The sequence below is a fragment of the Saccopteryx leptura genome, chromosome 2, assembly GCF_036850995.1.
Source record: "Saccopteryx leptura isolate mSacLep1 chromosome 2, mSacLep1_pri_phased_curated, whole genome shotgun sequence".
Lineage (NCBI taxonomy): Eukaryota > Metazoa > Chordata > Mammalia > Chiroptera > Emballonuridae > Saccopteryx > Saccopteryx leptura.
This window is the reverse complement of record NC_089504.1, coordinates 164,360,222-164,374,223: the sequence shown is the minus strand read 5'-3', so window position 1 is coordinate 164,374,223 and position 14,002 is coordinate 164,360,222. Positions and strand designations below refer to the sequence as shown.

Genomic DNA, 14,002 nt, shown 5'->3' with positions numbered 1-14,002 from the left:
GAAGACGTGATCTAATTGTTTTACAGTCTTCTTAAAGTATCAGTTATAAAAGAATTAAGGACAATATAGATTTTTACCTTAAAAATTCTTAAAATATTAAGTTGGTATTGGAATGTCACATAAGGGTATATTGTTAAAATTTTCAGTGAACACCAATTTAATACTATATACCAATTGCTAATATTAAATTTTCTAACCTGTGTGAAAGCTTTGTAAATGGAAACTGGTATAAATGAAAGTTCAAATTATCATAATTGTCATCATAATCACTATTAAATTTGTTTCATTAAGAAAAATTGAGAAATAGCATATATTTTAAACCAGGAACAGTTTTTGGGATTCAAAATTACTTAGGTAAAGTTACCTACTAAAGAACTGTGGATCCTTGTGGAAGGTGTTAAAGTTTTAAGACTTCGTAACTTTGGTTCTAGTCAAGATAGCAGCGTTAGTAAATGTGGTACTTGAATCTTCCCACAGCCACATAAGAATTACAACTAAATTATAGAACAACCATCATTCACAACTACCTGAAATCTAGCTGAATGGAAGTCCTCCAAATAAGGATTTTAAAAAGCCACATCAAGACTGAAAGGAGGAACCTGAAGAGGTGGTGGCGCAGTGGACAGAGCATCAGACTGGGATGCGGAAGACCCAGGTTCGAAATCCTGAGGTCGCCAGCTTGAGCCCAGGCTCATCTGGTTTGAGCAAAGCCCACCAGCTTGAGCCCAAGGTCGCTGGCTTGAGCAAGGGGTCACTCGGTCTGCTGTAGCCCCCCTGGTCAAGACACATATGAGAAATCAATCAATGAACAACTAGGGAACCGCAATGAAGAATCGATGCTTCTCATCTCTCTCCCTTCCTCTCTGTCTCTCTCTGTCTCTCCCACAAGAAAAAAAAAAGAATAAAGGAGGGGCATAGATGTGGAATAGGCTGGTCCCACACCCACTAGTGAAGGATAAAAATCGGCAGCAATATTGCAGCTACAGATGACCCTCTGAGGAGTGAGGGGTCTCAGTTCCACATCAGGCCCCCAGCCCAGGGTACCAGGGCAAGAGAGAGAAGTCCCTGTAACTGGTTTTCTGGCTGTGAAATCCAGTGAGGATTGAGGCTGAATGAGAGGGAGAGCAGCTGGAGTCCCAGGCAGCTCCTCTTAAAGAGGCCATGCATGGACTTATCCATACTCACTCCCTCTGAGCTCCAGCACTGGAGCAGCAGCTCGCAGCTCAAAAGGCATCAGGCACATATGGAGAGGAACTGAATTGTCTGACATCAAAATGAGAGCTGGAGAAGCAGCTTTCTTCCAGACAGAAGTGCTGACAGAGACCATTGTTCCTTTACTCTCTCTCTCTTTCTCTTTTTTTTTAGTGAGAGGGACAGAGACAGGAAAGGAGAGAGAAGAGAGGCATTTACCCATAGTTGCAGCACTTTAGTTGTTCATTGATTGGTTCTCATATGCGCTTTGACTGGGGGGCTCCAGCCAAGCCAGTGCACCTTGCTTAAGCCAGAGACCTTGGGTTTCAAGCCAGTGACCATGGAATCATGCTAGAGACCCCATACTCAAGCTGGTGAGCCTGTGCTCAAGCCAGATGAGGCTGCATTCAAACGCATGACCTAAGGGTTTCAAATCTAGGACCTCAGTGTCCCAGGTAGAGGCTTGAAACACTATGCCATCACTGGTTAGGCCATTGTTCCTTTTCTGAGCCTTACCCCTACAAAGCCCATAGGCAGGTGCCATATCTGAGACTTACAAACCTGGCCAACACTGTTCATCCTGCCCTGGTGATCCCCTGAGACTCTTACTCCACCCAACATGCAGGCCCACCCAAGCTGTTTCTAGTGCCCTTTCCATATGAATATCCTGTCTTGACTCAGGCTTCAGATTTTCCTAACATCTCTCCAACAAGTAGCATCTGGCCTCGGAAAGACCTGTATCTCCTGTTAAGTGGCCCTAGGCTAGCTTTTGGTTTACAGTTTGGCCTCGCCTGGGCACCTCTCACAAGTAGCAGCCATCTGCAGATCGCTTTATGGCTCATGCCAGCTGGCTCCAGGCAGGACACAGGTGGCAGCTGACATCAGCCTGTACCTCCCAGGAGGCCCCTGAGCCAACACACCTGGTAGACATCTTCAGACCACATCAAAGCACCATCCAACCACCTCCACAAGCAACTGGCTCAGGGGGCAGACTCAGTGAGCAGCAGAGACCCATTGAAGTAAATCCTGCTTGTGGGATGGGCCACTACACAGCTGATCTTCCATGCTGGGTGCAGCCTGTGCTCCCAATTAATAGGAAATAAGTCCCTCCCACTGACATGCCAACAACAATCGGGGCTTAACTGTAACAGGAGAATGCACACAGCCCACACAGAGGCACACATGAGTGCCCAGCTCTGATGATTGAGAAGGTTGTGCACTGGACCCTACAGGACACCTACTACATAAAGCCACTCTACCAAGCCTGGGAGACATAGCAGCTCTACCTAACACATAGAAACACACACAGGGAAGCAGCCAAAATGCAGTGAGAAAGAAATGAAAGAACAGAACAAAAGCACAGAGAGACAACTAAATGAAATGGAGGCAACCAATCTACCAGATGCAGAATTCAAAACACTGTTTATAAGGATACTCAATGAATTTAGGGGAAGAGTAGATGAACTTAGAACTTCAACAAAGGATAGGAAACATAAAAACTAATATAGAAAACAAAGAACCAGTTAGAAATGAAGGATACACTCACTGAAATAAAGAATACATTATAGGGATTCAACAGTAGAGTAGATGAAACACAGGATCAAACCAGAGATTTGAAAGCTAAGGAAGCAGAAAATGCCCAATCAGAACAGCAGAAAAAAGAGTCCAGCCTGACCTGTGGTGGCGCAGTGGATAAAGCGTCGACCTGGAAATGCTGAGGTCGCCGGTTCGAAACCCTGGTCTTGCCTGGTCAAGGCACATATGGGAGTTGATGCTTCCAGCTCCTCCCCACCTTCTCTCTCTGTCTTTCTCTCCTCTCTCTTTCCCTCTCTGTCTCTCTCTCTCCCTTTCTTTCTCCTTTCTAAAAATGAATAAATAAAATTAAAAAAAGAAAAAAAGTCCAAAAAAAATGAAGATAGTATAAGGAGCTTCCAGGACAACTTCAAACATACCAACATTCATATCATGGGAATGCCAGAAGGAGAAGAGGGATAGCAAGGAATTGAAAACCTATTTGAGTCTGACCTGTGGTGGCACAGTGGATAAAGCATTGACCTGGAATGCTGACATCGCCAGATGCTTCTGCTTCTCTCTCTCTCTCTCTCTTTCCCTCCTCTCTTTAAAAATACATAAATAAAATCTAAAGAAAATAAATTTGAAAAAAGGAAAACCTATTTGAAAAAATAATGACAGAAAAATTACCTAAACTTGTGAGGGAAATAGACATACAAGTCCAGGAAGCACAGAGAGCCCCCAAAAAGATTAACTCAAAGAAGCCCATACCAAGATATAATTAAAATGCCAAAGGTTAAAGACAATCTTAAAAGCAGCAAGAGACAAGCAGTTAATAACCTACAAGAAAGCTCCCAAAAGACTATCAACTGATTTCTCAACAGAAACATTTCAGGCCAGAAGAGATTGGCAAGAAATATTCAAAGTGATGAAAAGCAAGGACCTATGATGAAGATGACCTGACCCAGCAAAGCTATCATTTAGAATCAAAGGACAAATATAGCTTTCCATACATGAAAACAACTAAGAGTTCATCACCACTAAATCAGTATTACAAGAAATGTTACAGGGTCTTCTTTAAAAAGAAAAGATAAAAATATGAATAATAAAATGGCAGTAAATACGTATTTATCAACAATTACTCAAATTGCAAGTTGATCAAATGCTCTAATCAGAAGACATGTGGTAGCTGAATGTATAACAAAACAAGATCCTTATGTATGCTGTTTTCAAGAGACTCACTTCAGATCAAAAGACACACTCAGACTGAAAGTAAAGGGATGGAAAAGGTATTTCATGGAAATAGAAACAAAGAAACAAACAAATGCTGGGGTAGCAATACTTAGACAAAGAGACTTTAAAACAAAGGCTATATAACAAGAGAAAAGGAAGGATCCAGCAATTCCACTTCTAGGTATTTTTCCAAAAAACCTAAAACACGCCTGACCAGATGGTGGCGCAGTGGGTAGAGCATTGAACTGGGATGCAGAAGACCCAGGTTTGAGACCCCGAGGTCACCAGCTTGAGCACGGGCTCATCTGATGTGAACAAAACTCACCAGCTTGGACCCAAGGTTGCTGGTTTGAGCAAGAGGTGACTCAGTCTGCTGAAGGCCCATGGTCAAGGCACATATGAGAAAGCAATCAATGAACAACTAAGGTGTTGCAACGAAAAACTGATGATTGATGCTTCTCATCTCTTTCCATTCCTGTCTGTCTGTCCCTATTTATCCCTCTCTCTGACTCTCTGACTCTCTAAAAAAAAAACCAAACAAACAAAAAAAAAAAAACGAAAAAACAAAAGAAAAGAAAAAAAAAACTAAAACACTAAATTAAATAGACATACTTAGAGATCTACACACCATTGATTGCCTTTGATAGATCCTTCAAACAGAAAATTAATGAAGAAATATCAGCCTTAAACGACACACTAGACCAAATGGACATAAAAGAAATTTACAGAACATTTCATCCCAGAACATCAGATTATACATTTTTTTGCAATGTGTGTGGAACATTCTCAAGGATAGACAATATGTTGTTGGGTCACAAAACTAACCCTAACAAATTCACAAAGATTTTAATTATACCAAATATATTCTTTGATCATAAGTCTCTGTAATTAGAATTCAACTGCAAAAAGGAAGTAAAGAAACCCACAAAAATGTGGAAATTACACAACTTACTTCTAAAAAAATGACTAGATCAAAGAAGAAATAAAAGAGATCAAAAGATATATATAGACCCTGGCCAGTTGGCTAAGCAGTAGATCATCAGCCTGGCGTGTAGAAGTCCCAGGTTTGATTCCTGGTCAGGGCACACAAGAGAAGTGACCATCCACTTCTCCAGCCCTCCTCCCCTCTCTCCTCCTCCCTCCCTCTTTCCCTCTCTCTTCCTCTCCTCCTCCTACAACCATGGCTCCAGTGATTGGAGCAAGGTGACCCAGGGCACTGAGGATGGCTTCATGGCCTTGCCTCAGGCACTAAAATAGCTCAGTTGCTAAGCAATGGTAAAGTAAAAAATTAGAGCAGAACTGAATGAAATAGAGAAAAAAAAAAAAACCACTGTAGAAAAAAATAACAAAAAGCTGGTTCTATGAAAAGATCAATAAAATTGGCAAACCCCTGGCTAGACTCACTAAGGAAAAAAGAGAAGTGACTCATGGAAATAAAATCAGAAATGAAAGAGGAGAAATTACTATAGACATCATAGATGTACAAAGGATTGTAGTAGAATACTATGAAAGATTATATGCCACCAAATTTAACAATCTAGAAGAAATGGATAAGTTTCTAGAACTATACAGTATTTCTAGACTGAGTCCTGAAGAAGTGGAAAACCTAAATAGACCCATAAGCAGGAAGGAAGTAGAAACACCTACTAAAACCTCCCCAAAAATAGAAGTCAGGGACCAAATTAAAAAAAATAACACATCACTGGGGAGTCATTTCACAGGCACAAGGGTGGTTCAGCCTACACAAATCAATCACCATAATACACCACCTCAACAAAACACAAAGGACAACAATGATATGATCCTATCAATAGAAGAAGAAAAGGCATTTAGTAAGATACAACATCCATTTATGCTTAAAACACTCAGTAAAATGGGTGTAGAAGGAAAGTACCACAACATAATAAAGGCCATATATGACAAACCATCAGCAAATATCACACTAAATGGTGAAAAACTGAAGACTTTTCCTATAATACAGGAGCAAGACAAGGCTGCCCACTCTCTCCACTCTTATTCAACATAGTTCTGGAAGTTTTAGCCAGAGCAGTCAGGCAAGAGAAAGAAAAGGCATCTGTATCAGGAAAGAGGAAGTAATGATAATCACTTTTTATGGATGACATGATTCTGTATATAGAAAACCCAAAGACTCCACCAAAAAACTATTAACCAATACAGTACAGTCACAGGATACAAAATCAATATACAAAACTCTACAGTTTTCCTATATGCCAACAATGAAACTTCAGAAAATGAACTTTAAAAATACAATTCCTTTTACAATTGCAACAACAGCAAAAATACCTAGGAATAAACAAAGGATGTGAAGGACCTATATACTGCAAACTACAAAGCATTATTGAAAGAAATGGAAAAAGCATGAAACTAGAAATGAACCACAACAGAAAAGCTCAAAAATTCTCAAACACATGGATACTAAATAGCAAGTTGTTAAATAACGAATGGATTAACAATGAGATCAAAGAAGAAATAAAAAAATTCCTAGAAACGAATGACAATGAGCATACAACAACTCAAAATTTATGGGACACAGCAAAAGCAGTACTGAGAGGGAAGTTCATAGCACTACAGGCACACTTTAAGAAGCTAGAAAAAGCTCAAATAAACAACCTAACCCTGCATCTAAAAGAACTAGAAAAAGAACAGCAAGTAAAGCCCAAATGTAGTAGAAGGAAGGAAATAATAAAGATCAGAGCAGAAATGAAGGACATAGAGGCTAAAGAAACAATACAGAGGATCAATGAAACTAGGAGCTGGTTCTTTGAAAAGGTAAACAAGATTGATGAACCTTTAACTAGAATCACCAAGAAAAAGAGATAGAGAACTCAAATAAATAAAATTAGAAATGAGAGGGGAGAAATAACAACTGACACAACAGAAATACAAAATATTGTAAGAAAATATTATGAACTGTATGCCAAAAAACTAGACAACCTAGATGAAATGGACAAATTCCTTGAAACATACAATCTTCCAAAAATCAATCTGGAAGAATCAGAAAACCTAAACAGACTGATTACTTCAAATGAGATCGAAACAGTTATCAAAAAACTCCCAACAAAGAAAAGTCCTGGGCCTGATGGCTTCACAACTGAATTCTACCAAATATTCAATGAAAGAAATGGAAAAAGACATAATGAAATGGTAAAATACTCCATGTTCATGTATTGGAAGAATCAACATAGTTAAAATGGCCATATTACCCATAGTAATATACAGATTTGATGCAGTCCCCATTAAAATCACAATGTCATTTTTAAATGAAATAGAACTAAATAAAAATCACCAAGTTTAAGAAACCCTGAATAGCCAAAGCAATCCTAAGAAAAAAGAATGAAGCCAGAGGTATCACACTACTTGACCTCAAATTATACTACAGAGCTACAATAATCAAAACAGCATGGGGCTGGCAGAAAAACAGAGATACAGACCAATGGAACAGAATCAAGAGCCCAGAAATAAAACCATGTCTATGTGGACAAATAATCTTTGACAAAAGGGCCAAAAACACATTTGAAAAAAAGAAAGCCTCTTCGATAAATGGTGCTGGAAAAATTGAAAAGCCACATGCGAAAGAATGAAACTTGACTACAGTTTGTCCCATGCACAAAACTTGATTCAAAATGGATCAAAGACCTTATATATGATTTGAAACAATAAATTACATAGAAGAAAACACAGGTACTAAATTTATGGATCTTGGTTAGAGAACATTTTATGAATTTCAACCCAAAGGCAAGGGAAGTAAAGGCAAAAATAAATGAATGGGACTACATCAGACTAAAAAGCTTCTGCACAGCAAAAGAAACCGACAACAACAACAAAAGACATAACAAAATGAGAGATGAGATTTACAAACAACAGCTCCAGTAAGGGGTAAATATCCAAAATATATATAAAGAATTCACAAAGCTCAGCAACAAACAAGCAAACAATCCAATTAAAAAATGAGGACAGGACCTGAACAAACACTTCTCTCCGCATCCCAGTCCAACGCTCTATCCACTGTGCCACTGCCTGGTCATGCAACACTTCTTTCAAGAAGACATACAAATGGGCAACAGATACATGAAAAGATGCTCATCTTCACTAGCTGTTAAGAAATGCAAATCAAAACTACAATGAGATACCACCTCACACCTGTTAGATTGGCTGTTATCCACAAGACAGGTGAAAACAAGTGTTGGAGAGGCTGTGGAGAAAAAGGAACCCTCAATCACTGCTGATGGGAATGCAAATTTGTACAAGCACTATGGAAGGAAGTATGGTGGTTCCTCAAAAAATTAAGAACAGAACTGTCATATGACCCAGCAATCCCTCTACTAGGTATCTAATCCCCAAAACCTGAAAACATTGGTACATAAAGATACATGCAGCCCCATGTTCATCACAGCATTGTTTACAGTGGCCAAGACATGAAAACATCCAAAGTGTCCTTTGATAGAGGACTGGGTAAAGAGGATGTGGTACATACATGCAATGGCCAAGGACAGTGATAGTCAACCTGGTCCCTACCGCCCACTAGTGGACGTTCCAGCTATCATGGTGGGCAGTAGCGGAGCAACCAAAGTATAAATAGAAAGATAGATTTAACTATATATAATAAGTTGTTTTATAAAGATTTTACCAAACTTAGCGAAAATCCGACATAAAGTACTTGGTAAGTAATTATTATTATTATATGCTTTAACTTGCTGTAACTCTGCTTTATAAACTTTATAAAGTAAAGTTACTGCCCTACTTTATAAATCATCATTACTGTGGAATTGGTGCACGGTTAGAAAATTTTACTACTAACAGAGATACAAAAGTGGGCGGTAGGTATAAAAAGGTTGACTACCCCTGGTCTAGGACATGACTACCCACAATAAACTGCTTTTAGTTAGAAAGTTTTAATTTCAGACCATCCTGCATGGTTACTTGAGGTCAGGTTTCAGGTGTGCATGTTGCCCCCCTCCCATTTTTCTATTCACAAGAGCAGGGAGCAGAGTACTCAGATAAAGAAGGCAGTGGTCATAGTATGTGCTCACCTTCCTACACTTGTTTGTCCCCAATTTAGGGTTACTTCAGCAGGATGCAAGGCGTTTGCTCACACTTGATTAGAAAAATGTCAGGCTGTGTTTACATTTGTCTTTACTAGCTTGATTATTTTAGCGGTTTTTAGATACTCTGGAGATGATTAATCTATGGGCAGATGAAAACCAAGTTGTGAAATAAAATCTGATTATAGATGTTTAAGTTTTTGTTTTTATAATTTGTAGATTTTCTTTGTTTATGAAGGCAAGGGGAGAGATGGGGATTCAAAGGCCTTTTTTTTTCATAATGGAACAAAACAAACATTTTCATATTTTAAAATTCTAAGATTTAGCAGAAGGTTTTGTTGCTGGAGAAACTGGGTCCTTCTGCAGTATGGAGAGATGGAATTTCAAAGACACACACGTGAAGTTTAAACACCGTGGTGAAATTTCACTGGGCTGAAGGGAAACCACGCCTTCAGGGACGTGAAGGTCAGGCAGGCCCTAGCGCACCTGCCCTGAGGTTCAGACGATCCTCCATGTATTTCTTTGGTTCTCATGCTCAAGCAAGCTATCATTCAAACCACCCAACCCACTCGCTGTTTCTTCCTGTGCCTCAGTCGGGCCTTCTACTTAACTGGTCTGTTTTCTGGGCCTACCAGGGTTCCGCACTTCTCATCCAGTCTGATTCTTTTTCCAGATTTTCCCAGGCAAGGCTCCAGCCTTCCATGTTGCCACTTTGGCTTACAAGGTGGGCCTCAAAGTGGAAGTGCTAACCCCTGTGCCATCCTTACTTCTACTACACATGTCGCAGCAGAGACATTTCCCTCTTGGTCTAGTCCCCCTGGGAGGTTGTGGTGGTACCCACCCCCTGTAGTATGTGAACAGGTCTATAAATGCTATGGCTTCCTAGTAAAGGCCTTCTAGTAAATCAGGCTTTAGGGAATGTTGTAACTTCCTAATGGAGCAGGCCCAGTATCTGATTCAGCTTCTAGTTTACTAAGATGAATGTCTGACCCCCTGCTCCCTCCTTTTACTGACTATGCCAACAGATTCTTAGATGGAAATGAGGCTTGAATTAGTGAAGAGAAGTTTCTTTCTTCCCAGCAGACCACGTTGTCAGGGTTCGCTGAATAATCTGTTCTTTGAATTAAATATGAAGTTATGTTTATATTACTAAAGATCTAAATAAGATATCAACCTGTATTAAAAAGTTTTAATTCAGTTTTACAGAAAATAATCAAAAGCTGTCTGATTCTGTTCATTGAAGTGTATCTAACCATCTGCACTGTGACCTGAGGCAGTTCAGTGTCGATAAAATTCTCACACTTAAGCAAAAACACAAATAACTATAAAGTGTAAAAGGAAACCTAAGAATGTCACAGCATGGAAGTATTTCTTGTGGGTTTTTATTTGTTCATTTAATTGAATTTATTGGAGTGACACTGGTTAACATAATCATACAGGTTTCAGGTGCCCAATTCTACAACACGTCATCTGCACACTGTATTGTGTGTTCACCCCCACAAATCAAGTGTTCATCCATCACCATTTCTGTGGTTTGTTTTTCAGTTTTTATTTATTGACTTTATTTTTTTAATCTTATTTTTATTAATTTTAATGCAGTGACATTGATAAATCAGGGTACATATGTTCCAAGAAAACATCTCCAGATTATTTTGACCTTTGATTATGCTGCATACCCCTCACTCAAAGTCAAATCGTCCTCCGTCACCTTCTATCTGGTTTTCTTTGTGCCCCTCCCCTCCCTCTCCTTCCTTGCCCCCTCCCCACCCCTCCACCCCACTCCCTGTTACCATCACATTCTTGTCATGTCTCTATGAGTTTCATTTTTATGTCCCATCTATGTATGGGTTCATATAGTTCCTAGTTTTTTCTGATTTACTTATTTCACTCTGTATAATGTTATCAAGGTCCATCCATGTTATTGTAAATGATCTGATATCATCATTTCTTATGGCTGAGTAGTATTCCATAGTACATATGTACCAAAGCTTTTTTTTTTTTTTTTTTTTTGTATTTTTCTGAAGCTAGAAACCGGGAGAGACAGTCAGACAGACTCCCACATGCGCCCGACCGGGATCCACCCGGCACGCCCACCAGGGGGCGATGCTCTGCCCCTCCGGGGCGTCGCTCTGCCGCGACCAGAGCCACTCTAGCGCCTGGGGTGGCAGAGGCCAAGGAGCCATCCCCAGCGCCCAGGCCATCTTTGCTCCAATGGAGCCTCGGCTGCGGGAGGGGAAGAGAGAGACAGAGAGGAAGGAGAGGGGGAGGGGTGGAGAAGCAAATGGGCGCTTCTCCTGTGTGCCCTGGCCGGGAATCGAACCCGGACTTCCACACGCCAGGCCGATGCTCTACCACTGAGCCAACCGGCCAGGGCCTATACCAAAGCTTTTTAATCCACTCGTCCTCTGACGGACACTTGGGCTGTTTCCAGATCTTCACTATTGTGAACAATGCTCTATAAACATGGGGGTGCATTTCTCCTTCTGGAACTGTTCTATGGTGTCCTTGGGGTATATTCCTAAAAGTGGGATGGCTGAGTCAAAAGGCAGTTCAATTTTCAATTTTTTGAGGAATCTCCATACTGTTTTCCACAGAGGCTGCACCAGTCTGCATTGTATTTATTGACTTTAGAGAGAGTGAGAGAAACGTCAATTTGTTGTTCCACTTATTTACACACTCATTGATTGGTTCTTGTATGTGCCCTGACCAGGAATCAAACCTGCAACCTTTGAGTATCAGGTCAATGGTCTAACCAGCTGAGCTGCCTGGATAGAGCCTATTTCTTTTGTTTTAAGGGTCAGTTTGTATCTCAGAAAGTAGATTGTTATGCAGATTAAGCATTTAGTGAGATTTTAATAGGGCATTGATTGTAGAAGTTGAATTTCAAAAGCCATCTTCCCTTTTTTCCCTATAATAATTTATGTCCAACCATTGTAGAGAGGGACCAATGGAGGAAATAGCCTCTTTATAGATTGTCTTCCCTCCTACCCAGCCCCCAAACAATTGTTTAAAACTGAACCTCCACGTCAGGAGAATATTTGGTTTTTAGGATGTTTGTATACGTAGAGATTACACTGCAGTTTGAAGTGTAAGTGCCATTTGAGTGTGTGACAAGGACTGGTCACTCAGCATGTTAGAGTGCAGGCTTTGAGCCCCTGACTTACAAAACAATGTATCTTAATTTCTGTAGAACCAACTCAAGTAACAATTTCATGCCAGCTTTCAGGAAAGTAGGAGCAGGAGTTACATAGTAATGTAAATTTAAAAATCAGTATTTAGTTATCTTCAGTTTTGAAGGTGTATCAATTATTCTTTTAAACTCATCTTCTTTTGTTGTAGCGCATAAAGTCTGGCAGAGACGGCAGCGGAGGCTCCCGCGGCAAGAGAGAGGGGAGTGCTGGTAGTGGTGAGTGTTTTCTGTCTCTTCAAGTTCTGGATTAGTATGTGGGCTTTTGGAAATATTTTGAAACAACCCAAAACTGTGTGTGTGTGTTTGTGGTTTTTAGTGAGAGAGACAGAGAGAGGTACAGATAGGGACAGACAGGAAGTTATCAATTCTTCATTGCAGCACCTTAGTTGTTCATTGATTGCTTTCTCATATTGCTTTTCTTGACCAGGGACTCCAGCAGAGCAAGTGACTCCTTGCTCAAGCCCGTGACCTTGAGCTCAAGCCAGTGACCTTGGGCTCAAGCCAGTGACCTTTGGGCTCAAGTCAGTGACCATGGGGTCATGTCTATGATCCCATGCTCAAGCTGGTGAGCCCACACTCAAGCCGGTGACCTTGGGGTTTTGAATCTGGGTCCTCTGCATCCCAGGCCAACAGTCTATCCACTGCACCACCACCTGATCAGGCTAGACATGTGTATTTCTAAGGTTCAGGGGTAGAGCCTGCACCTGAGACACAGACTCTTTAGAAGTCAGAGCTCTGCTTCACCAAATTTATTAGGTGGTTAGTCATTAGTGCCTCTGGTTCTAGCAAGATAGGCTGACTCTCCAAGGACCAGGCCAGCTTCTCCCAGGGAACCTGAGTCCTGGCCCGCTAACCCTCAGGTTACAGGAGCTGGTGCCCAGAGCCTGCATCCTGGGAGTGCCAACGGTGGTTTTGTTAGACTCCTGGTCATGATGGACACTGATGTCTCCATACCATCCCTAGCCTTTAGATCAGCGGTTCTCAACCTGTGGGTCGCGACCCTGGTGGGGGTCGAATGACCAAAACACAGGGGTCGCCTAAAGCCATTGGAAATACATATTTTATTTTAAAATGTATTGTATAATAAATATGTATTTTCCATGAACAAAATAATATTCACTTAACAGTGTACTAAAGTCACTAAAATAAGAAACAAGCAGGAAATTCAGGTATTTTATTAGGTTTTGAAAGTGTGTTAGAAGTGTGGCATCATGGAAATTATTTATAGCCAATTTTTCAGGTAAAAGTCACCCACAGGCGGCAAGCCTGCCTCCTTTGCTGCTGCCATGTGGCACAACTCATGGTGATCAGCCCTATTAAATATCATTGATGGTATTAAAGATCTAGATATTTTTCTTATTTTCATTACTAGTATAAATGTATTACATACTCAATATGGTAAAATCATTTAATTTAAATCATAAAATCTTTGCCAAGATCTTAATCTGTTAAAGAATTAACAACAATGAAGTACATTGCTTTTCATCTTCTCTTTAGTTTTTTTTCTGCTTTCAGTTTATCTACAGCTGTAAATAATTTTCATGTTCTTAACTATATTTTTTCCAAATAAGTAAAGATGGTCTTCCCTTGGAAACTGACTTCATTTTCATTTAAAGTGAACATGTGTGGGGCCTGACCAGGCGGTGGCACAGTGGATAGAGCGTTGGACTGGGATGTGGAGGACCCAGGTTCAAGACCCCGAGGTCGCTGGCTTGAGCGCAGGGTGGCTGGCTTGAGCCCATAAGTCACTAACTTGAAGCCCCAGGTCACTGGCTTGAGCAAGGGGTCACTCGCTTTGCTGTAGCCCCCTGGT

General features: G+C 40.6%; 1 protein-coding gene across 6 annotated transcripts in view; it reads left to right on the top strand.

The window, feature by feature from the left end:
• Positions 1-14,002, top strand: part of IFT88 (intraflagellar transport 88) — a 152,116-nt gene that overhangs the window by 125,828 nt on the left and 12,286 nt on the right. For all 6 annotated transcript variants that reach the window (XM_066369219.1, XM_066369216.1, XM_066369218.1 and 3 more), the window contains one exon: positions 12,339-12,405. In XM_066369219.1, coding sequence (XP_066225316.1) covers positions 12,339-12,405 — 67 coding nt within the window. The remainder of the gene's footprint in view (positions 1-12,338; positions 12,406-14,002) is intronic.